Below are 25667 nucleotides of genomic sequence, written 5' to 3' on the forward strand. Positions count from 1 at the left end.
AATGTTGATTGGAAATGTTGTACCTTGATGGGTCTCGACGCCGGTGGGTACCGGTGCCGGAACCCCGAACACTATATACATTTATGAAGAAATTATGTTGAATGTCATGTTGAACTGTATGCGCCGTGCCGTGCTGGTAACCGGGCACTAAACCAGATGAAAAGTTGATGCGCCCGGATTACCTCTCGGGACGATAGGACTTGCATGTAGTATATTTGTGGCTAGGATTTCACACCCTTATGCTACGACCCTTACCAACAGGGGTTTAGGTGTTGGGTAATCGCACACCGGATCTCGTGGAGGTGGGAGAGGCCGATCATGGTAGTATTGGTTATCGTGGGTCCGCCACGAGTAGTCTTGGAGGCTTCGATCGGCATAGGTCCCACGTGACAGTTGAGGTTTCATTGTGGCGATAAGTTAAGTGACCCACAGTGTCTCTCGAGTTGTCACAGTAGCATATGCCATTGACTTAGTTGTTTGTTAGGTGGAAAATATGGACTTAACATGTGCATGCATTATTGGACTATGTGAATTGCGTGTTTGTGCATCCCCATCCCCTCACTGGCTCAGTGGAGCTAACCCCCTCGTGCGCACACTTTTTAGATTATGATGCAGGTGACGGATATCTCGCGGGACTTGGAGTTCAGCCCTCGGGATACGATGAGATTGGTGAGGAGGAACCGGAGGCCGTGTTTGAGGAACATGGCGACGGGTGTCCTTGCGATGATTGTGCCTACGGGCCGTGAGGATATTCAGGACTTGATCCCTTTTGATTTACTTTTGGGGCTAAAGCCTATGTTGAAATACTTACTGTTATACCATTTTGATAGTTATTAGATGGTCATTGGAAATGTAACTAATTACTGTATTTATCATCTAACCTTTGAACATGTTGTAACTATTCGATTTATACGCTTCCACAATACTACTGATCCTTGGAATGTAATATTCCTTTTTCCGCGATCTAATGTTATATTGTGTTAATATTGATCATGACTGTGCGTTGGGACACTGCGTCAGTGATCCGGGTGGTTTAGTAGGATGACACGCGTCGTCCTAGTCACCCTTTATATGATATTATATTCCTTGGCTGGAATAGGGGCGTGACAGCTTAGGCCAATGAGATAGAGGTCACGACGGAGACAGAGTGGAACCGGGACGAGAAGAAAGAAGAACAGATCGAGAGAGAGACTGCCCAGAAGAGCGGAGAGTTGCAACAGAACCTAGTGGCACCAAGGGACCTCCTATCCTCACCATACTTGGAGGACCAGGGCAAGAGTCCACCAGAAAAGCTAAAGCTCATGCCAGGTTTGTGGGAGTGGCAGAGAAGCCAAGCAAGATAGCCAAGACTGAGGCAGTGATGTCCTTCTCGGATGAAGACCTGGAAGGACTAAACTTCCCGCATGAAGATGCCCTGGTAGTACAGGTGGGGGTAGTCAACCGGCCTGTACACAGGGTACTGATAGACACAGGGGCGTCTGTTGACGTACTCTCCTTGGACGCCTATCGACAGTTCGGGTTCGGGGACGACCAGCTCAAACCAGAGCCCACTTACCTCCATGGATTCTCAGGTGCCACCGCCTCCATCAGAGGTACCATAGAACTACCCGTCACCTTCGGGGCACACCCTCAACAAGTAACCATCATGGTGAATTTCATGGTAGTCAAGTCCGTGGTATCCTTTAGCGGCCTCTTAGGGCGACCATCACTGACAGCCCTTAGAGGAGTCATATCGCCACTTCACCTGAAGATGAAGTTCCCCACCGAGAATGGGGTAGGCGAAGTCTGAGGATATCAGAAGAAAGCAAGGGAGTGCTACGCCACCTTCATGAAAAAGAACAATGGTAACACCCGTGGAATGGCACTCTGCCTAGAGAGCATGGTCAGTGACCAGAGAGATGAACTGATAGAGAGAAGGGGAAGGCCAGTGGAAGACCTCATCCCATGACCCCTCAGCTGGGACGACCCCTCCAAGGTCATTCAGGTTGGCTCGCTGCTAAGCAAGGAACAGAAAGAAGGGCTTGGACACCTCCTCCAAGCGAACATGGATGTCTTCGCATGGTCGACCTCCGACATGCCAGGAATACCACGTTCCATAGCGGAACACCGACTACATGTCGACCCAACCAGGAAGCCCGTTCAACAGAAGCGGCATCACTTCGCCCTCGACCGACAAGCAGCTATCAAGGAAGAGGTCGAGAAGTTAAACTAATCAGGGTTCATCAGAAAGGAGAAGTTTCCAACCTGGCTCGCAAACGTGGTCATGGTACCAAAGCCAAGTGGGAAGTGGAGGATGTGCGTCGACTACACCGACCTAAATGAGGCATGCCCAAAAGATGAGTACCCACTGCCCAGGATCGACCTACTGATCGACACCATCGCCGGCCATGAGATGCTGGGTTTCATGGATGCCTACTCCGGATACAACCAGATCCTCATGTATGAGGGTGATGAGTCCTACACCGCATTCTGAACGGACAAAGAGAACTACTGCTACAACGTCATGCCGTTCGGGTTGAAGAATGCAGGGGCCACCTATCAGAGGATGGTCAACAAGATGTTCGAGGAGCAGATCGGGCGCAACATGGAGGTATATGTGGATGGCATGCTCGTGAAAAGCATCCATGCCAACCAACACCTGACCGACCTAGAGGAAGCATTCACAGTACTGAGGAGGATTCAGATGAAGCTAAACCCTGCAAAGTGCGCCTTCGGTGTAACTTCAGGAAAATTCCTGGGGTTTATGGTCTCAGTCCGTGGAATAGAAGCCAACCCATCCAAGATCAAGGCCATCCAAGAGATGGCACCTCCTCGGACGGTCAGGGAAGTGCAGAGGTTGAATGGAAGGGTCGCCGCCCTTTCCAGGTTCGTGTCACGATCAGGTGATAAGTGCTTACCATTCTTCAAAACGTTAAAGAACCTCCGAAGCCCTAAAGATTTCATATGGACGGAAGAGTGCCAGAAGGCGTTCGGAGAATTGAAGTAGTACCTAGAGAGCCCACCACTGCTTGGGCGACCAGAACCTAACGAAGAGTTGTAGCTCTACCTGGCCGCCACCCCTATCGCGGTCAGCGCAGTACTGCTGAAGGAAGAAGACAAAGTCCAGAGGCCTATCTACTACGTCAGCCATGTTCTGATCGATGCAGAGACCAGGTACACTAGGATCGAGAAGGTAGCCTATGCATTGGTAATAGCAGCCAGGAAGCTACGACCATACTTCCAAGCCCATACCATCATAGTCCTTACATACCTACCTCTGAAGAAGATACTGCACAAGCCAGACGTCTCCGGACGATTGATAGCATGGGCGGCGGAGTTAAGTGAGCATGACATCAGGTTCCAACCAAGGACAGCCATCAAAGGCCAGGCTCTTACAGATTTTATTGCAGAGTGTACCCTGTCTGAGATCGAATCAAAAATAGGGGAGCCCGAGGAGAAGGATCACGGATCGTGGGACATGTTCGTGGACGGGTCGAGTAATGCGGCGGGAAGTGGCGCTGGTCTCATATTAACTAGCCCTGAAGGATTTCGTATCCAATATGCTCTCCGATTCACCTTCCAAGCATCTAATAATGAAACAGAGTACGATGCACTACTAGCTGGACTCCGGGTGGCCAGAGCCATCCAAGTCACACACCTACCCACTAGGAGCGACTCCCAGCTCGTGGTGAATCAGGTGAATGGAGAGTATGAGACGAAAGATGATAGGATGGCATCATACCTAGCACGTGCTCAAGCATTGATCGAGGGTTTCATGAAGTTCGAGATGGTTCGAGTTCCCAGGGATGAGAACGCCGCCGCCGACGCCCTATCCAGGCTAGCCAATGAGGAACTCCAAAATTTGGCTAGCGCAGTCTATGTTGAGATCCTGCATGAGCCAACGTATAAGGAAAAGCAGGTTAATGAAATCAAGGAGGGACCTAGCTGGATGGACCCTCTACTCAACTACCTCCAGAACGGCGTCTTACCAAAAGACAAGGCCGAGGCAAGGAAGATCAGGATGAGAGCTATAAAGTACACCATCCTAGACGGGGTACTGTACAAGCGGGGGGCAACAGCACCACTACTCTGATGCCTAGGACCCAAGGGGGCAGAGTACGCCCTAGTCGAAGTCCATGAGGGGATATGTGGAAGCCACATGGGGGGACGAGCCCTAGCCTACAAAATCCTCCAGAGACTATACTGGCCACGAATGCAAGAGGAGACCATCCAATATGCCAAGAAGTGTGAGCAATGTCAGTTGTTCGCCCCAGTACCCCATCTACCCGCCACCAAGCTGACATCAATCCTTAACCCCATACCTTTTGCCATGTGGGGACTGGACATCTTAGGCAACTTTACCGCAGCACCGGAAAACAGAAAGTACCTGATCGTCGCGATTGACTACTTCACCAAGTGGGTCGAAGCTAAACCCTTGGCCAAGATAACAGAGACAGAGATGGAGAAGTTCATCCGCGACGACGTCATCCAAGCAAACAAGACACCAAGTGAGCACAAAGCAAACACAAAGACCCAAAATCAAGCAAAAGGGATACTAGTCTAGGTGACCCAAAGACAAGCACATGGTGGGCACCAAAAAGAGGACAAAAGGCAAAAAGTGGAATGTAAAGGGAAAATTAAAAAAAAGCAAAAGGGGAGACAAAAAGTAAGAAAGAGAAATGAGAAGTGAAAGAAGAGAAAGTGAAGGAAAGGAACATATATCTACAAAAAACAAAAGAAGAAAGAGTGCAGGAGGAAAGGTTTGAACCCCCAACCTCTCTTACCTCATTACTAGATTTACAGGCAAGCCCCGTAAAGAAAGTTTATTCGCAGCGGACCCCTCACTATGTAAAGGCATCTACTCTCTTGGACATCCTATCCCAAGAGAGTGGGGGGCAAATGATACATCCAAGATTCATCGGATCAATCAGCGGCCGCCACGTGTCACAGGGCAACCCGCTCCAGAACCAAGGGGAACTAACCGGGGTCCCACCACCCTGGCGCGGCCAACACCCAGGCGCGGCCTCACCCAGGCCCGGCCTGCACCCAGCGGCCACCACTCAGGCGCGGCCTTACCTAGGCTTGGCCACACCCAGGCGGCCTCTCACGCAAGCGCGGCCCCACCCAAGGGCGGCCACACCCAGGCGCGGCCACCGTCAGGCTCGGCCTCTCACCTAGGCGCGGCCTGCACCCAGGCACGACATCATGGACACATACGTGAGGTGCACGGACATTGGGGCTACTCATCTATGACCTGATCGTATCACTACAGACTCATGTCACCACCAGGACTCTAGGCCACCGCTTAGAAGTCACGTCACCCAGACGGATTCAAGCACCAATGACGTTATCACCACACGCGGGTATCTATCCACCAAGGATCTTGATACCACTAGGACACCCCATCCCGCGGGGAGATGGTCAATCAGGATAGAGCCCCATTACCTAGGGCATCTATCCACTCAACGGCACAATCGCCATCAAACTGGGACTCTCCACACCGCCATACACTACTATAAAAGGCAAGGTACACAACCCCATCAAGGGACATCTAAACTCATACTGAATAATCACTATTCATCTATTTGCTCAGGAGATCTAACTTTGGCATCGGAGAGCCCTAGGCCGGAACCACACCGGGTCTCTCTGTTGACCCCTTGGTCCACTTGCAGGTGACGGCACTCGTAAGACCGCCCGATGATTTCTTGACGCAACAGAATTAATTCTTTCAAACTTGTTGATAAAACAAGATCGATTCCAACAGCTTGGTAACGGCTAGTTGTTTGTTTATAATAGGCTAAGTCAAATTATATTTTAATCACAATAACAATTACATATGCTTGAATGCTTCACCAAAAAAAAAAAAATTACATATGCTTGAACGATAGCATCAGCTTGAGAAAATAGCTCTAAGATTATCTTGTGATTCAAAATAGGGTTGTCAATGGGTCGGGCTGATTGGGCTTGGCCTTAACCCTAACCCAACCCTGGCAGCCTTAACCTAAACCCAAGTCCAATCCGACTCTGCCAGGATCAAGCATACCCTCAACCAATCTAAATGATTGTGTATTTCTACTTGCTAAGAAATATGATTGCACTCAATATTGTTATTGCATATATATTTGATTGTGCTTTCCATTGTATGACTATGTGTTTGTATTTTATTTTGTTTAGATTTATTACAACCCAATTCATCCCTCTTCTTAGGTTGCATTCGATCCAACAATTATGGAGAGAGAGAGAGAAATTTGGGTATCTTTCAAAACACATTTCATCCTCGTCCAACTATAATCAATGGATATTCACATGGAAGTGGAAATCAGTAGTCATGATGCTTCCTTTGAGGGTCCGAAGACCCTATACATCTGTTTTTGTCTGAGAAATGGGGGATTGTGCACTCTCGAACCTGTGGTTCATAGTTTCAAGAGGGGTTTAAATATGGATCTATTGTTAAGTTTTTCATTTTTTGCATCTTTAGTCCATGGCCTCTTAGCTCCCTTGGGCTGTGTCACTGGGATGCTTTAGGTTTCCCCACCTTACATGAGTGTTTTTTTTTTAATCTTTTCTTTTTTGTAATAAATTGATACTACCAATGGACAAACCTTTTTTTTTTTTTTAATGATAATAAAAATTGAATTAAAAAGCTAAATAGACATAGAGTTCTTGAGGTTCTCCGTGAGGGAACCTCTCACCTTTCTTAATTTGGATTGAGTTGCCAGATAATGTGCCAAATTAAGAGCTTTACATACTAAAATTGTTTAAGTAATGTAAAAATGTTTAACAATAAAGAGAAGTACTCCCAAGTTCAAGCATGATTCCTTTTTTGTTAGCCCTTGATTGCATAAACTCATTTGAATCTGTCCAAACTTCTATGGAGTCGCTTCCCAACAACATTGTCCCATGGAGTCCTTGTTTTAGTCATCTTTTTGGGAGGTTGAATTGAGAATTTAGAACTCATAGAAGAGCAACAATCATTTTCGTAAAGGATTTGCAAATTTGAAATTTAAATCAAAAGATTGAACTCACACAATTGAAGTACAATATAAGGGGAGAAAAAGAGAGCAAGAAGAGAGACTCAGAGGGTTATAGTGGTTTGGTACCTTTTTCGATATTCACTCGCAACTGCTACTCTTACAATTTGTGAGAACTAGTGAAAATTTTCATTTCTTGGGAACATTCTCATCTGTGAGAGAGAGAGAGAGAGATTAGGGTCTAGAACCCATCAGAACATATTAGGATCTTTAACCCACAAAACAAACATCACTCTATGACGCCTCCAATGACGATCGATCAAACCAAAGTTAGGGTACGTGTTAGAGACTTAGAGTACAGTCCAGGGAAGATGTTAGGCACCTTTATTAATTCATCAGGCTTACATCCTACCTTTAACCATTGGATAGATAAGTCAAATTTTAGGACCTAATTCAACTAAAGACCTTCATATGTATTGTTATGTATATTTCTATTTATCAATCGTCCAAATATGCCCAAGCACCCTTTTGTAGTTTCTTGGTTTTCCGAGTTTTATTTTACCACTTAACGAAGTTTGTTTGGGGACAACTTAATATGTAGAGTGACATCCTTGAAATCTGCTACGCACAAAATCTGAATTCCATCAAATCTACCATGCGACAAAGTTTTAGACAGGCTTGGCAAGCGTATATTGAGTTACTTTTCCATCTTTAAAACCCTTTATTTAGGTTAACAAATTTCATTCTGCTAGTAAGATTTATTAAGCAAAATGCTAAATACTAGGAGTGGTATTTGAAATTTTGTCTTTTGTCTTATTGTTTGGTACCAAATAAATTAAAACAAACAAATCTCTTGAAAATAATTTACAATTCAAAGTTTTGAAAAGAGGAAAAGAACGATGGCCTTGTGGCTCCTGTGCAAAGACATAGGAGTGCACGAAATTACTCTCTTGATCTCCATGAAATAAACAATAGCATCGATGTTGATGCCCTTGCATACATTCTCATTGGTCTCAGTATTGATGCAAATGCTACATGACCAAACAACAACCTCTTGCCCGAAAAGGGGAAAAGATTTCTAATCAACTCTACAAACCATGTGGCAATTAAGATCCCAATCCAACGACGATAAACTTTAGACTCATTGATCTATTCGATCTATCTTTGATTCAAGATGTAATAATAATACAGGAAAAAGAAGCCTCCCGAGAGCATGACTCTTGCGCTAGACACACGTCTTGTGAAATGACTACCCCATGCATGAAAGGTAAAACTCTCACCCCTGTTGATGGTTTCACATGCGCTCTCATTGGCTCCGCACTAACGCCCAAACCATACTCCTAGACAGAAAATTCTCTCCAAAATAATTAATTGGGGAAAACTTCTTTGTGGGAGAGTGTGACCCTTTTTGATGCAGAGATAATGAAAACATACGTGGAAGCATCTGAAACGATTATTCCACCTTTCATGGTGTGGGCCTGGGGCGATCACCCGCCCTCTGAACTCCCCAGTGAAAATATTTCTCCTAATTAATGCGCATGTGCCGGACACGTGATAGAGAGAAATCCCAAAGCATTCATTTTAACATATTATAATACTCCATGTAGTATTCCAGCATCTTCTCTGTACAATCTCACTCCCTAAAAAGTACAGAGTGAGAATTTTCTCCCTTACATGCCCTATCGGTCTTCATCTTTCTTCAATTATTCTCCTCATTCTGCACGTTCTTCATTTTCTATCCATTTAAAGAGTCCAGCTTTTCTCCAGAGGTGCTCCTTGAATCAAACGAATCAGTGTTTCGAAGGTACGAAATCTGCATTTTGTTTCTCTCCTTACTGAGCGGCGATTTTGGAGATCGAAACACAAGAGGGAAAAAAAAAATTCTTTTTTTGATGGATACCTTTTGAATGCAAGCTAGCGATGGGATCTTAAACCCATTTTTGTAATTTCTTCTAATGGTTCTCTCTTACGGTTTCGGTTTCGTCTTCTATTCTTCTCTGTGAATCTCCCTTAAAGTTTCTGAGCTCGAAATTGAGAAAAGGGAGACATGAAGAGTAGCTGAAACTTGAAAGAAGTTGAAGTTGCTGATTTGGAGTTCTTGGTTGTTAGGTAACTGAAGTTTGATAATTAGACGAGAAAGAGAAAAAAAATGGATAGGTACGAGCTTGTGAGAGATATTGGGTCTGGAAATTTCGGTGTGGCAAGGCTCATGAGGAACAAGGAAACCAAAGAGCTTGTCGCAATGAAATACATCGAGCGTGGACATAAGGTTTGTAAAAATTCATCCTTTGATAGGTAGAAGAATCTATGTTTTTTTGAAAAATCTTTTTCAACGCTGGTGGATTGATCTCTGTTTCAATTCTTTGTTCTTTTTGTTATTATAGATCGACGAAAATGTAGCGAGAGAGATCATAAACCACAGATCGCTTCGACATCCGAACATCATTCGATTTAAGGAGGCAAGTTTTAGTTTTTCTTTTCCTTTCAAACTTCAAATGCTATTCCGCTGCTTATCTTCAACGGCGGTACTTAGGGTTTGTAATTTCGCAGGTTGTCTTGACTCCGACCCATCTCGCTATCGTCATGGAATACGCCGCTGGTGGAGAGCTCTTCGAACGAATCTGCAATGCTGGAAGATTTAGTGAAGACGAGGTTCACTCTCTCTGTTTATCTGTCGCTCTACATCTTTTCCTTCTTCTTCTTTCTCAGACACTTTATTCTTTTTTTTTTCTTTCGTAATTTCAGGCGAGATATTTCTTTCAGCAGCTTATCTCAGGCGTCAATTACTGTCATTCAATGGTAAAAGACCTAAATTTTTTCTTCAAATATTCCCATCTTCAATCTTCTCTCTGGATCGATTAAATCTGTTCTCTCGGCTCTGCAGCAAATCTGCCATCGAGACTTGAAGCTCGAGAACACTCTGTTGGATGGGAGCCCTGCCCCTCGCCTGAAAATCTGTGATTTCGGTTACTCCAAGGTCTGCAATATTTAATCCATTAGGATTGCCACTAACACTTAGCTTTTTTAAGACCCAAAATTTTGATTCTTTATCTTTCTCCACTCTGCAGTCGTCTCTGCTACATTCAAGACCCAAATCAACGGTCGGAACGCCAGCATATATTGCACCTGAGGTGCTTTCACGGCGAGAGTACGACGGCAAGGTACATTTCGTAATTTCGTTTCCGTTTTTGGACAAACTAATAAACTTCTTCCATGGGTTTCCCAGATATGCAGATAGATACCTATCAATTCCTATCCGCCACGTTTATTTTCTGCTTATTATTTAAAATGCTTGCGCACTAAACACGGTGGGGCCTACTGTTCTGCTTTTTGTCGTATATGTGGCGCCTTTACTAGGTGTTGGCCTGCCAAATACTGGTTAACTAGGATGTTGCCTTTGTTTTTCCAGTTTTTCCACTGTCTAGATTCTGATTGGATTGTTTGGATCAATCACTTGTTTACCGAATGATCTAGTCCATGGGTGAATGTTGATTCAGTCCGAAGAAAGTGCCCTTTTGGTAGGAATGGTTAAGATTCTTTAGAGAGAGTGAAATCTGGTTTGTTGCCAATCAACCAGATCAAACTTGATGGAGATTCTGAATATAGATTTGTTTGTTACTTTAAGAAGAGATCCCTTGATTGTGCCTTTCTTGTCAGTTGGAACCCAAATTTTGAATGGTTCACCGATAACTTCTATTGAAGCAGAAGGGGAATTGTTTCTGAAGTCTCTGTATTGATCAAATGAATTTCATGTTAGCTATTCAAGCTATGTTGTAAGCTTTGGCTTCCAATGAAATCTGATTTTAATTTTTTCTGGTGGTGGACCTTCACTTTTTGTGCAATAACATGAACTTTAGACAACAGAACTAATGGCATGAATATTGAATACTAACCCACCAAGAAAAAGGAAAAGGATATAGAAACATACCTAATATGATTGTAATTTGTAAACCATCCGGTATGAGTATCAATTGTTGAGTAGAGGTCCCCAGTAAATTAAGGGTGTCAACCGGTATGGTATTCGGTACGATACACTATACATTTACCTTATCGAATACTGATTGGTACAGGTATCTCATACCGATACCGTACCGTATCTATTTGGTACAGGTCAGTATAGGTATTTGGTATGGTATGGTTCATTTTACTATTATGACCGATACTGTACTGAATACTGATTCGGTACATGTATCTCATACCGATACCATTCCAAATTTATTTGGTTCAGTACGGTACGGTACGGTATAAGAGGTACGGTTTTGGTATCAGTACATGGTATGCGGTATGAGTTGACACCCTTACAGTAGATATCTTAACTTGATGATGATAACCATCTGAGCTGCATTATCTTTTGTGATTAAGGATAGCAATAGTACCTGGTTGAAAGTGATTCTTCTTTTTTTTTAGGGGGTTATGTAAATGGACAAGCTCCATTCTTTTCAAGCTGTTCTCCAGACCATATTTTTGTCCCTTATCAATTTATCTGTACCATCCGCCACTCTGTGTTGCGATGGCACAAAAGAGCAGAAGTATGATAGTTCGACCATATTCATTTGTGAGCATGACAAGCACTTACTACAGAATTACTAAAATTTTATTTCACCCAATATATGTTGTATGTGTGTGTGCCAAATACCTTTACAAATTTTTTTTTGGGGGGAACAAGTTTTCCAACTTTTATTTTGTAGATCTGAGGACTAGCATGTAATGTTTACTTAGTAGGCTATTCTTCATCCAGGATGTTGCCACTGGCTGGCTGCTTCTATTTTGTAGATTGCAGTGTGCGTGTGTGTGAAAATATTGAGTGCCTACTTATATTGAAGCTATCCTTTACCAAAACCAAATATTTTAATGTATTAATTTAATCCATAGGGTGTTTTTGTATAAGAGATTTTCAATCATGCCTAACTAATGAATTTTATTGATCCTTGTGCATTTTGTGTCCTTTTAGTTGGCGGACGTTTGGTCGTGTGGAGTTACTCTCTATGTTATGTTGGTTGGGGCTTATCCTTTTGAAGACAAAGAAGACCCCAAAAACTTCAGGAAAACCATTGGAGTTAGTGTCTCTCCTCTTTGATTGCTTCTGGTTATTCATGCTTATCAATTTTCTTAATCATTTACGTTTTCGTTATTATATTTTTCTGCAGAGAATAGTGGCTGCTCAATACAAAATCCCAGACTATGTTCACGTATCTCAAGATTGCAGGCACCTTCTTTCTCGCATATTTGTTGCAAACCCGGCCAAGGTATGTGTAGTGTTGAAACCATCAAAGTATTTCAATTCAATAATAATATTCTGCGTGTATTGTCAGATGAATGTCATTGAATTAGTGAGATTTTCCATTATACAATTATTTGGTTATAAGATTTATTGCTATATTATCAATTTTTTGGAGGTAAGATTTCTAGAAAGGGTTGGATCTTTCAGGTCCTGGGGTGAGTGGTCCAAACAACCTGATCATCTGGTCCAATGGTCAAGGGTCCCAATTATCCAACGAAGTTCAATCGCCTAGTCTATTGGTCTTTCAAAACATTAACTGAAGGAACTAGGCAACATCTTTTTGCATTGTTCGCTTGCATTTGTGCTGAACTTTGGGTGTATATGGGCCTACTTTAAAGAAATTGTTGTTTTATGACCATAATTAAATGGTTGTTTAGGGGCCATTATTCTAATTGCAGACAAGATGTTTACATGACAATTGTTCATTAGAGGATATGAGAATTCTTAAATAAATATAGAAGGGATATTGGATTGTTACCTTCGTAGCGTGATATCCACGACGCAGCGGATGAGGATAGAGATAGCCCTTGGTTGACAGCCGCACGAACAGCGTAGCGTCTCCCTTGCAGCGGTGCACTCGATAGGTAATCGACCGCAATCAATAGTTCACACTCCAAGTCCCTATGCAATGATGGATGCCTCTAGGAACACACACACACGGTAGGGAGAGAGCAGGACGAGAGAGGGAGAGAGAACGTGGGATTAAGGAGGCTGCAGTTATGACTTCACTTGTGTAACCCAGCCTCTCTCAATCTCTCTTTATACATATATGAAAAGGGGAGAACCACCTTATGGGCCCCTTCTCCAAACCCTATCCCTAGCTGGGTCCTTTTGACCCACATCTGCCCCACGTGGGCGCGGGTACGGGCCTTGGGTCCCAACCCGATTTGGTTACAAGAATGAAGGGGAAGGAAGAAGAGTTGTTTCACTTCAGGGAGTCTTGGTGGCATGGTCACGGGTTTTGTCTGTCCCTGTTCACCAAGAGATATTTATAGCTTCATTATAGTTAAGGAAAGGTTCATGGCATTATTAGGTTCACAATTCATTGTCTTGCTGTCCTAGGCACTTACTGCAGCACTTAGAATGATCAATGTCAAGCTCTGGTGGTCATTGACATATTTGGGTGCATCGGCTAGTTGATTGACAATTGTGGGATTGATAAGATATGATGCAAAGATATTTTTCAGATAATTTTTTTTAAAAAATATTTTTTCTTCTACATTATCAGCCTTGGGTAGTGCATTCCTCAGATTCACACGAGTGCCTTTCTTTTCTATCTTCTGGGACAGGTATGGCTGTTGTGGGATCAGATTGGATCAGATAGTGGTCACCCATCCTATGCAACTTCTGTGTGTGTCCAATTCTATTTGTAAGCCAATAGCTGCTTGACTCTTGTGTATTTTTGCATTGTGAAAAAGATGAATTCCTCACCATAAATGGGCAAGCACATGGTTTGGACAGGAAAAATGCATTCCAAGTCTTCAATGTTTCTGTTTCTTCTTCCATGCATTCACGACTCTTCCATTTCGTACTGGAACAGCCATGGCAGAAAGAAATGAGAATTCCTCTCTCTCCCTCTCTCCTCGACACTGTGTTCTAGTTTTATATCAGACAAAGATGATATTGATTATGAGATTATCCTCTCAACACCAAAGTCCTTGTGTTTTCTTCCACATGATGATATTTACAGACTTGATGTTTGAGACTTTGTTTTAGTTTTGATGAGGGAGACATTTTCTTGAGTCTTTTTTTTTTTTTAATTAAATGAAAAAGAACATTTTCTCGAGTCTTGAAAAAGTGGCTAGGAGATAGATTGGGTTAAGGATGAAGAAGAAACAATATATTAGCAAATGAATTTAGTGCTTTTGACTGAAAATTCTAGGAAGATAACTAAACTGTGAAGTCTTGATCTGAAAAATGAGGAAAGGATGTTGATTCCCCATACCTTTTTTTTTGGGACGGGGTGTGGGGGTGATTGGATGCGCAAGTAGGTGTATAAAGTCATGGGTTGATGGCTTGTAGCGTATAAAGGGTTCGGCTGTTGGAGTAGCCTGACCAATCAACATCCCCTACTTTTGCTATCCAAGGAATTTGATAGCGTACTTTGGAGAGCTTAGGCAACCTTGAAGTTAGGTAAATTATTTATTCTTAATGTTCGCACAAGGTTATCTCCAGAGATTCAATTTATCTTTTGCCTCATGATCACGTGAAGTGATCCAAGCTGATTTATGTATGACCACTCAAAAAAATGACCTCTATAAATTTTAGTTTACACAAGTGGTACATAGAGATTATGGCAAAAGAATGACATTTAAGAACTCAAGTGGGCAGCTTTGGAAATTGCATTGACGGATCCCCAAATCAGTTGAATAGGGATTAAAAATGGAAATAAAGCATTAATTCATAAATAAAAAATGAAGGGTATATTGACCTCCAGATATTAACTGGGGAAAAAAAAGTAAAATAGATATCCAGAAAGTCCGAAAAACTGGCTTGATTCTTGACCGAAGGTTTAGTGGGTTGATAGTATACTATCCCATAAAATAGGAGGGTGCATATTGGAGACAAAGTGAAGGCTGTAAAAAACTTGGCTTCACCTAGTAAACTATTCATCACTTGTTTTCATACATACCATAGGTAGCAAAAGCAAAGACAAGAATGGTGGGCAACATTATACCGTTCTTGGAATGGATTTAGTCTGGGTATTAGAAGCTCGGGCTCGACTCTGGAAACAGACTCTCTGTGAAAGCAGGGGTAAGGCTGCATACAATATGAACCTCCCCAGACCCCACAATGGCGGAAGCCTCGTGCACTGGGTACGCCCTTTTTAGTGGAAGCCCCTTTACATTTACTGGCAGCTATTGACGTAGCATGGTGTTGCAGCTTGTGCTACGTGCCAAGGGTTTCAAGGCTGTATAGCATCAGCCTGCAGATAAGCTAATGGACCAGTAAGTCCATAAGCTGGCCTTCCTAGTTTTCTTGGTTTATTCTATTCTGGAAATCAGGTTTCATGTACATAGCATGATGAGGAAATGTTTTAATGCTATTTATAAATCTTATTGTTGCAGAAGGTTTTAGGAAGTACTTTAGGTAAAGTTTTCTTCCTGTCTTTGCATGATAGAAGTGTTACTGTTTGGTGAAAGTGAGTGAAGCCTCTTAGGATGTTACAGAATATTTCTTTCAATGTGTTTTCATCATCCATGTTAATGTCCATGCATGCGTTTTCAAAGTTCATTATTTGATGCTCATATGACACACATTCCCTCTTGAGAGGAAAACACATAATTGACCTCATTTTGGTGTATTGTTTAATTTAGATGAATTTTCCATGTCGGAATTCTGACTGCTATTGAGGAGGAAATTCTTGTTATGGGGCAGAGTAAAATTCAGACAAATTGATCTCTTTAACAGCTGAATGCATGAACTGTTTACCTCTTCCCCCCCCCCCCCTACCCCCCGGTACCTCTAGATTGGCATCATGGTCTGATGTTTTGGCTAAAGCCCAATACAAGGTTGAACTTTCTGCTTAATCATTTGGATAGATGAGTTGGTGAGCCAATTACATGTTGTACAAAGATCAATAATGATGAAGACAGTCATCAGAATATCATGTTAGCTTGTATGACTACTTCACCAATTGTTAGTTTTGAAAACTTGTTTGTTTGGTAAATTTGCAGAGGATAACCATTAAGGAGATCAAAAGCCATCCATGGTTCTTAAAGAACTTACCAAGGGAGCTGACAGAGACTGCTCAGGCAATCTATTATCAGAGAGACAACCCAAGCTATTCCCTCCAAACTGTAGAGGAAATAATGAAAATTGTGGGAGAAGCAAGATCACCACCTCCAGTCTCTAGGTCTGTTGGGGGCTTTGGCTGGGGTGGTGAGGAAGATGAGGATGGCAAGGTAGAAGAAGGAGATGTGGAAGAGGACGGAGAAGATGAGTATGACAAAAGAGTTAAGGAGGTACATGCTAGCGGAGAATTTCCTATCAGTTAAGGCCTATTCTCTTTTCTTCATTATTAGGGAAATTGTAATTTAATTTTGGAACTCCATAGACTAGGATGTTTCGATATCTGTGTATAAAAGTTATGTACTGCAGCTTCAAACGTCAGGATTCAGAGGATTGTAAACTTCTATTGTTGTCCCATAAGAGCTCTACATATTTAAGAAGTTTGGTGCCAAGCATATAATCCAGAGTTATTTAATTAGTCTGTTCCTGTGAAGTGTGAAGTTTATTAGAAAATATGATTTACATTTGGAGTTTGGTTCCTTGGTCTTTTTCTTTTGGGCTATGTTTGGAAGCCAAGAAAAAAAAAGAAAAAACATAATGACACGATGATTGATTTATGTGTCTTATCTCTCTCCTCAAATTCAAAAATTTTTGAATTTTTTCTTTTCTTTTCTTTTCTTGGCTTTCAAACATAATCTTAAGTAATTCTCACCCTAGTTAGTATGGAATTCATTGTGATGAGAATCTAATTTTCATCAAATTGGATTCTGAACAACGGAAGAAGGCATGACAAAATGAGGTATCGACGGAAGCCCAAGGGTCAGTCCAAATTGAGACCTGCCTTCCATAACCAATCTTCCAACAAACAATAGCCCTCAATGCAATAGATACAATCAACATCTACTACAAAAAACATGCATCAATCTTCTTCTAAGAAACAGACCATGCGTATTATGGACGGAGAAGATGTGTCAACTATGTACAAAATCACTTAGACTACCTTTTCACAGGGACTGCTCAGGAGTTCGAGGCAAGAGCTGTTTTTACTGGACTACAAAGAGTTCCCGAAGTAACTACTTCCGATATTAAAGTTTGGACTAATTGTCAAGATGTGGTAAATTAGATTATGGGAAATATGAATTAATGTCTTGGGAAGTTTTCCACATTTTATGGGATATCCAAACAATTATCTACAACTTTTTATTAATATTTAAAAAAAAAAAAGAAAAAAAGATGGAACTCAAACTTTCTGGCTCACTTGATGGCTGTTAGAGAGCCCGGATCAAGCACCAATGATATATAGAAAATTATTTCTAGCCCGGTACAGTTCCCTAGTGACTAATAAGAGGGGTGGGGGATGGACGGTGGACCCTACTCGGGCAGTGTGTTCGGGCAAGGGGTAAAGTGATCATTTCCACCCCCTATAAGAGGAATTATAGAAACTGTACCGGACAAGGAATCACAGGGGATAAAGATCCATGATATATCCCTAGATTAGTTTTAGGTTGAGATGTTAGTACTCATTTTTTTCCCACCTGGAATCGGATACTCCAGAATGAGATCGGTCAGTCCCGTACTTCCGATCATCCAATTTTTCATCCCAAGCCTACACTATCTGGTCTATATGGACAAATGTGTCATTCAAATTAAGGAAAAAAAAAGCTAACCGTCTAATTGGTCGCATGGTTCCTGCGCCCAGACACAGGACCATCTGTTTTTACTATACAGCCCCCACTGAACTCAAAAATCCCATTCCAATTGACCCTTTAAGATTGATTTGATTAACCTCGCGCTGGTGCAGGCACTACACGCCCAGCAGGAATCTCTTGCCCTTCAAATTAATACTTTTTAATTTTTTGTTTGTACCTGTTGTAACTACCTCAAGTTGCCATTCTGTCGGCTCCAAGCCTCCAACTTCCAAGTTCCAAATATTATCGAAAGAAAAAAATAAAAAAATCCAAAAGCAATCTTAGGTGCGAAAAATCTTAGTCCTAAGATATAGAAAGGTTCTTCGCTTCGTCTTCAAGAGCAAAGGGGTTTCGTTCGCCTTCTTTCTTTGTTCTACAAATGGTACGGTGAAGATGGTAAATTCTTTTCCTTCTTAATAAAAATTTGCAACTTTTAGGTTGATTTCTTACGAGTTTTCCTCTATGAATTTCTAGTTACAATTTCGTGGTTATTCTTCTCTGTTTTTTTTTTTTTTTGTTGGTAGTTGTTCTTCTCTTATTTCAAGGATTTAGTGGGAAGAGAAGTGACGGTCGAACTGAAGAATGATCTCGCCATTAGAGGAACTCTTCATTCCGTCGATCAATACCTAAATATTAAGCTTGAGAACACGAGGGTTGTTGATCAAGACAAGTATCCTCACATGGTATTTTTCTGCTTAAGTTATTACTACTGTTTCGCTTGCGCTCTGTTCTTTCGTTTCTTGTTTTCTTTTCTTTTTTTATTTCTTAAAAAAAATTGTTTATTATTACTAGTTTAATTTACTGTCTGGGTGCATGATACTTGCTAGGTAGAAAAAGTGACGCTGAGAGAACACTAAATCTGAAGTTCAGGATTTTAGGTTTTGGATTAGGGTAGGAGGGGTTTGAAATTATAAATTTACCATTTAGTATGTTCTGAGAATTCTAGGAATCATAGTTTGAAGTATGAGGGTTCTATGGTACCTAGTTTGAAGAGTGAGAAGAGTATATTGCGCTCACCAATTGAGCTGCAATCCATAAAATAAAACCTGTACTCAAAGAGAGAAGATGTATTAGTGAGATTCAAATATTCAATGGTCTTGGGCTGAATGTTTCCAAAAGCCAGCTGACATGCTTCCACTTCCGTTTGGACCACTATGAAATTTATGGAACTTGGTTATACCAAGTTGGATTTAATTTGAAATTTCTTTTTCCAGTTCAACAGAAGTTCATGAAATCAAGACCCATGCAAGAAACTAATTGGAAATTCTCCAATAATTGATAAAATACACTACACCGTGCATTGATATGGTCCAACCCATGGGTGGTGTGCAATATGACACTTTACCATGATTGATATATTTTATGGTGTGATGAGGGGCAAAATGGGATCTAATCAAGATTGTGTTGTCATAGGATGTTTTTTTGGTGTTGCAAATGCATAATAGGGGTGCATTAGTCTTGAAGAACAGCCAATAAGTGTCTTGGCAAATCAACTATATGAGGGAGATGAAATTTGAACTGATAAAGATCCAGTCAGTCCAGTTACAATGTAGGGGTGGGGTAAACTGATTTAAAATATGATCATCCCTTGTCACCTTGATGGTACAATGAGGTCAGAATTGAATCTCATCGAAAATGTATTGATCCAGGAAGGGCTGCTCAATTTTCCATAAACACATTGGTTGGGTTTGCTAATATCATAAAACAATCCGAATGTTGTAATGTGTTGAAATATATGTGTAGCATGTACTGCTACACTTGCAATAAATTTTTTTTTTTTTTTTTTGGTTTATATTGATGAGTTAAATTTTGTGTTTCATTCCAATTTTAAAGCATAAATATCCATATGTTTAACAAATGGCGATGATATATTTTCACTTTTGCGGGACTGAAGTTCAAAACTAAACCTAGATGACTAGAACTTTTCCTTCTATTTAAGTTTGAGGATTTGACAGCACTGCCCTTAGAGTGTGGTCACTTGTTCTTTTTTCTCATAAAGTCATATATAATCATGTGAGGTGTGAAGTTTGGATTCAAATATGGTAGCCCAATGATGTTGAAGTTGGCCAGTTGGCTTAATTTCATGTGGAAATTTAAGTTGTAGGATGGGGGCAATGGTAAAAGTTGCTCCATTGTGAACAAGTGGTCATGGGTTCGAGTTTGGAAACAGCCTCTCTGCGAAAGCAGGGGTAAGGCTGTTTACTTTGTGACCCTCCCCAGACCCCACAGGGCGGGAGCCTCGTGCACTGGGTACGCCCTTTTGATCTTTTCATGTTACATATGAATCTTAAAGGATTATTGTTTTTGTATGATATCATGATATAAATTTGTAGCTGCAAATTGATTGTGGCTGGCAACTCCCTAATAGGTTCTGACTGATTTAGGATATATAATGCCCCCTCCTTTTATTGTTTTTCGTCACTTTGGAGTTTAAGGTATCATTGCTTAGGTGGGAATTGTTGTTTGAAGAATATATTTGCATTTAGAATTTGATTCTGGGATTGGGCTTCGAGAGAAAGCATGGATGGGGTTCTACACACTTAAGAATTTCTCAGGGTTTAAAAGGGTTTGAGATTTTGGCGTACAAAGTTTTGACGATTCTATTATCAAGTGGGTGACGATGGGCAAGCCCAGGATCCATCTTAGCAAGCATAATTTGTCTCTCTTTTCTGAATTTTGATTTGTTTTGGGAGTCTGTGTATTGAATCATGAGAGTTGAAAATCAGACTTCGGTTGTTTGAATCTCCAAAAAATCTGTGAATTGAGATCTCCTATTGATGTCATTATGCTAGTTTTATGGTAATCCGCAAGCCCAAGGATCTAGGTATTTGTTTTTTAATTCCCAAGTTTCTTTATGTGAATTCAACTGCACTTTCTGTATTTTATGACCAACCCCCTCTCTCTCTTCCCACTTGCCTTCTTCCACGACTGATACCCATTATCCCCCATAGCAGGTCAAAAAATTTGTCTCTACTCTCCCTCTTTGATAAATGATACCATGTCCTTCTCCGCTCCCTCTCCCCTGCCTTCCCTCTCTCTCTAAAATTAAGAAGATACCCACAAAGTAAAAGTATATTTAAAAAAAAAATAGCATCCCAATGCACAAGGCTCCCGTTACTGCAAGGTCTGGGAGGGGCAAATTATCGCAGCCTTACTCCTGCTTCGCAGGGGAGGCTGTTTCCAAGTTTTGAACCCGCAACTAACAGGTTGCAATAGCACAACTTAACCATTGCGCCAAGGCTCGCTCACTAAAGCAAAATTATATTTTATTAGATAAAAATGTTAGGACTTGGGTAGAACTCATCCTTAAAAGCTAGCCATTAAGGATAGGGTGCCCAAGTAGCTATAGGTCTCCACATCGGGGTACTTACATCTGATGTGGGATTATTACTTTTGCCTTCCATGTGGAAGACCAACAATCTCCCCCTCCACGTTGGAGCATCTGAGATCTTCTCCAACTTTATCCTCAGATGCACACCTACTCACATCTGATGTGGGTTCTTCCCTCCGCGTGGAACCCCAACAATCTCCCCCTCCACGCAGGGGCAATCGAGATCTTCCCCATCTCTCCTCCATGCGGGAGCAACTGAGATCTTCCCCTCCTTCAATAAAAAAAATTTTCGGAGGCACACCAGGTTGCCACGCCCTGGTTCTGCCACAACCTTGGCTCTGTTACACTTGTTAGGACTTGGATAGAACTCATCCGTAAAATCTAGCCGTTAAGGAGAGCGTGCCCAAGTACCGATAAATCTCCACATTGGACTACTCACATTCAATGTGGGATTATTACTTCCGTCTTTTGCGTGGAACCCCAACAGAAAATGGTTTATAAGATGATAAGTAGATAGTTCCATTTTATTTATATGAACAGTAGAATTACAATATCCTAAACTACAATGGATAAATATCTAAATAGACATGTATTATAATTTCTTGGATATTTAAATAGTCATGATCCAAACCCACCATTAGTTTTTGTTATTTTAAATTTTCTTTTTAGAAGATGGCAAGATCTTGAATCTTGGGCCAGACTATTCCACAGTTCTTGGGATGCAATACTCTTGTATTAAGAATATCAAAACTACGGGGGGATTGATCCCATTTATGAGATTAAGTATTCTCAAAGATTAGATTCAGCAAACAATTCAAACACTGGAATTTCTCTGTATTGAATTGGATTAAATAAAAAGAAAAAAGAAACTATTGCATCATGCTGTTTCTGGAGATGATACCAAGAGTCTTCCTGTTGAATCTTTTAAGGTGTCCTAGGAATTCTCATATGTGGAACTTGTTTGATGTTCCTTAGGAATTCACATATGTAGGACTTGTTGGATAATATTGGGTCCTCCAGCTATGGATTTTCCCATCTCATAAATAGGCTTTGTGGTCCATATGTCAAAACTGTGGTCTATGAGAGCAAGTGCCAATAGGTCAACCTAATTTCTTATAGCTTGACTTGGATGATGTGAAGTGAAAGGAAGGGCCTTGAGTCATGTGAAAGGAGTTTAATATTGTTTAAAATTTTCAGAAATAAGGGTGTGCTGCACATTGAAGGTCGAGAGGATTGGGAGCATTTAAAATATTTACTAGCAGAAAAATTATGTGGTAGAGCTGCTAGCAAAGGCTCCATCTTGGTCAAATAGCCATATGATCAACCAATCACGAGGAGGTTATTTTGTTGGTGCTAATGGGCTGGAAAGATGAATGAATTTGTGCTGGAGGTGAATATTTGTAGATGTTTTGGTCTGGGATTGAGTGAACTTGAGCCCTCAATTGGTTGAGACTGTTGTTCAATTGGAGCTGGTGGAATCTCCAAGGTTTTCTTTTGCCTACTTTTTCATTCTCCCTTACATATTGCCTGGATACATTAAAAATGATTATGTTTTCCCATTCTGTGAACAGATATATGATGAACAGTGATACGTTTACGAATAAAGGAGAAGTACAAAGCTTTTCATATAATCAGGCCATAGCCATTCCATAAACACAGAAACACGGCAGAGAAGCAAAAACCACAAGAGCCGGTCAGGCACTGGAAATGGAATGCCCAGAAACCCAGCTTAATATGTTGACCCATTGCTCTGCTACCGAATCAGCCATGCCATTTACACTTTACAGTCTTGGCTTCCATTGGAACAAGCAGTAAACTTGGAAGGTAAGGAACTCTACATGCCAAATAAAATGTGTGTATCTCTATGAGTACTCTTTATTGGACACCAGCCACACAATGATTGTTAATTAATGTCCTTCAACTGTGATAATACAATACCCCACTTGGATAGCGAATTTCAAACCCAACAGGTGACATCAACTCAGCCTGAATTGAATTTCCAATTCCAATTGAACCCCGGTAGGCCGCCCTCAGAACATCACCACTGCTTGAACTGATCATTCCCCCAACTCCAGAAGTTCCTAGATTCCCAAGAGACAAGCCATTAATCACTCCTTCAGGTGGAGTCCATACTTCTGTTTGGGCTATGATTGATCTATTATTGAAGGCAATGCCAGCTATATGTCTGTTCACAGAATGGGAAAACAGAATTATTTTTAATGTACCCAGGCAATATGTAAGGGAGAGTGAAAAAGCAGGAAAAAGAAAACCTTGGAGATTGTGTGTGTGTCATATTTGCAGGCAATGTATAGAGCATTTGTTGCAGAAAAAAGAAGGTTTGGTGGGGGAATGATGATGAAGAGACGATGTGAAGGTCAAAACATTGTGTGTGTGTGTCATATTTGCAGAGTAGTGCTTATTTTGGTGTGCTGTTTTTAACTTTATGGCTCTGTCTGGTTGCAAGGGAAGGGAAGGAAAGTGAAACCAGTTTCAAAAAACAAATGGAAACTTTTGTAGTCATGCTTGTATAACTACCTTAAATTCTTACTGAATATGGTAATCAAACTTTTCAAATTGAATCTTTATTTTCCTTTTAAAACCGAGGAATTTGATTACAAAATGTAGCAAAATAGTAATCACCAGATTTGGAATATTTTGGGGCTAGTCATACAATCATGTTAGATAATTATTACAGACATTTCCATTTTAGTTTTATTTAATTTCAATCCCCTTCCCTTTATTTCTCTTGCAACAAAATGGAACCTATGTGATGCATCAAGGGTTTCTGTCCATGTCTCGTAAGGAGTTCTGTCTGAGTTTCATGTTTGTTTGTTACATTTTACTTGGGGTTACCTTTTTTGCTCATTTCTTCTGACCTCTACTTTCTGGAGAATTGTAATGTACAATTTTGATAATCTTACCCATGAAAGAAAAGAAAAGAAACTGACTAGTTTCTCTGTCTCTCAACAGCTTTCAGTGCGGAACTGCTTCATCAGGGGATCAGTTGTGAGGTATGTGCAGCTTCCCCCAGATGGAGTTGATGTTGATCTCCTTCATGATGCCACTAGGAGAGAAGCTCGTGGTGGTTGATTATTATCTTCTTCCTCTTGGATAAATAGGGAGAAGAATTTAAATGGGGTGGTCTTGTGGTGATATTATGCACTATTGCTTGTGAAGAATTCATCTATAGGGGGTGTTTACCCCAAAAAAAAATTTCATCTAAAGGGGTTATGAGAACAGTCCAAAGTACGTGTATACAAAGGATCTAATGAGTTACTATGCATCAGTTGGGATATATTTTTCTTTCCAGAACTTAATTTTAATGGGTAAGCAAGGAGCAAGGGCCTGTTTGGGTAAATAAATGGAGTTTGCCACCACAAGACCGACCCATTTAATAGGGGTTGGGGTTGAGAAATTAACAACTCAAATGAAGTATGCTAATTGGCAAAATAGAATATTAACAACTTAGAAACATGGAGTGAGTGCATTCACTATGAGAGAATGGAGGGTATATATTTGAAGGGAAGTAGTTCTCTGTCTGGAAGTGTGGCCTACGCCAGCACTCCCATGTGTCTATCTCTCTCCTCCTTAAAACAAGGGAGGCAAAGATGTCTTTTCACATGGGGAGGAGAGAGATAGATTCATGGGAGTGTTGGCGTAGGCCGCACTCTCGAACAGAAAACTTTTTCCCATATTTGAAATATGACAATTAGCAATTCTAGAAGTCGTCTGTTTAATAGACATATGGTCTATGTTGAAGTATTTATGTGCATTACCAATTTTGGAAAAAGTGGTTTAATTTTAGTAAGAATGTCCAATATTCCAACAGAGTTAGATTTGTACCAGTTATTTGGGGACAAATCTACTTCCTTTACGGTCCAAGGTCAAATAATTGGGAGGATTTATGAATAGAATCAAATCTAGATTATCTATATGGTAAGTTAACCATGTTAAAGCACCCCATTTCTTAATGCCATCAAATTACAAGCATTCATCTTGGTGGCATTTTCTTTGGAAGCTTTCCATCCACCCTAAATTCAAATTATACTTGTGACGTGTTTTACATGCATGTTTATCTGTTAAAGCGACCCTTTTGAAGTGGGCCCAGATTGATTCCAATTATGTATTTTGTGGTTCAAACATTGAAACCATTTGGCATCTATTCATTTCATGTGATTGGATAAAACATCTTTGGGCGGCTGGTCCGTTGGGGCTGAGAACAGAACATCTTTCGTACCCCTCTTTTATTCACCTCTGTGAATCTCTCCTACAAAACAAATTCAAAGATAGGGTCATGGCTAATTGGTTCTTTTCAGCTTCCATTATAACATGTTATTTTATTTGGCAACATAGGAACATGATCTTATCTCAGGCGGTTAAACATGATCCGATGTGGATTATTACCATCTCCAATAAATGGTTGTGTGAGCTTTCGATTTGGCCCCCCACCTTAGTGATTATGATTATGCCTCATGTTCTAGTATTGACATTCGTATGTTTTCTTTCTTAGATAACCTGCAGGTATTTCACTATCCAATTTTGATATGCGCAGAATAGCCATCTCCAAATTAAATAAATTTGGTTTGGTTTTTACAATTTTGCTGTAGGGCGAGATTAAATTAATAACTGCAGGTTTTTTGGGTACTAATGATTTTTTGGAAACAGAGTTGGAGTGAGCCATAAAG

General features: G+C 41.0%; 2 protein-coding genes and 1 long non-coding RNA gene across 5 annotated transcripts; 2 read left to right on the top strand and 1 right to left on the bottom strand.

Annotated features, from left to right (window-relative positions):
• Window positions 1–8654: 8654 nt before the first annotated feature.
• LOC122658853 lies at window positions 8655–9008 on the bottom strand. Its single transcript, XR_006332500.1, has 2 exons — window positions 8921–9008; window positions 8655–8711 (listed from the first exon to the last, which is right to left on the bottom strand). It is a non-coding gene; the product is annotated as an uncharacterized LOC122658853 (long non-coding RNA).
• Window positions 8962–16403, top strand: LOC122658851 (serine/threonine-protein kinase SRK2A-like). Of its 3 annotated transcripts, XM_043853984.1 has the most exons (9): window positions 8962–9219; window positions 9335–9409; window positions 9501–9602; window positions 9696–9749; window positions 9835–9927; window positions 10019–10111; window positions 11902–12006; window positions 12098–12196; window positions 15909–16403. In XM_043853984.1, exons 1-9 carry the CDS (start codon window positions 9100–9102, stop codon window positions 16227–16229), a joined length of 1062 nt encoding a protein of 353 aa, XP_043709919.1. In that variant the 5' UTR covers window positions 8962–9099; the 3' UTR covers window positions 16230–16403. The 3 variants fall into 3 exon arrangements, with proteins under 3 accessions (XP_043709919.1, XP_043709920.1, XP_043709921.1); XM_043853985.1 differs by lacking the exon at window positions 11902–12006; XM_043853986.1 differs by lacking the exons at window positions 11902–12006; window positions 12098–12196.
• Window positions 16404–17926: 1523 nt separating this feature from the next.
• LOC122658852 (sm-like protein LSM2) lies at window positions 17927–24147 on the top strand. Its single transcript, XM_043853988.1, has 3 exons — window positions 17927–18047; window positions 18176–18334; window positions 23953–24147. The coding sequence occupies exons 1-3, from the start codon at window positions 18045–18047 to the stop codon at window positions 24070–24072; spliced, it is 282 nt and encodes a 93-aa protein (XP_043709923.1). The 5' UTR covers window positions 17927–18044; the 3' UTR covers window positions 24073–24147.
• Window positions 24148–25667: the final 1520 nt, after the last annotated feature.

This window comes from Telopea speciosissima, chromosome 4 (genome assembly GCF_018873765.1).
Source record: "Telopea speciosissima isolate NSW1024214 ecotype Mountain lineage chromosome 4, Tspe_v1, whole genome shotgun sequence".
NCBI lineage: Eukaryota > Viridiplantae > Streptophyta > Magnoliopsida > Proteales > Proteaceae > Telopea > Telopea speciosissima.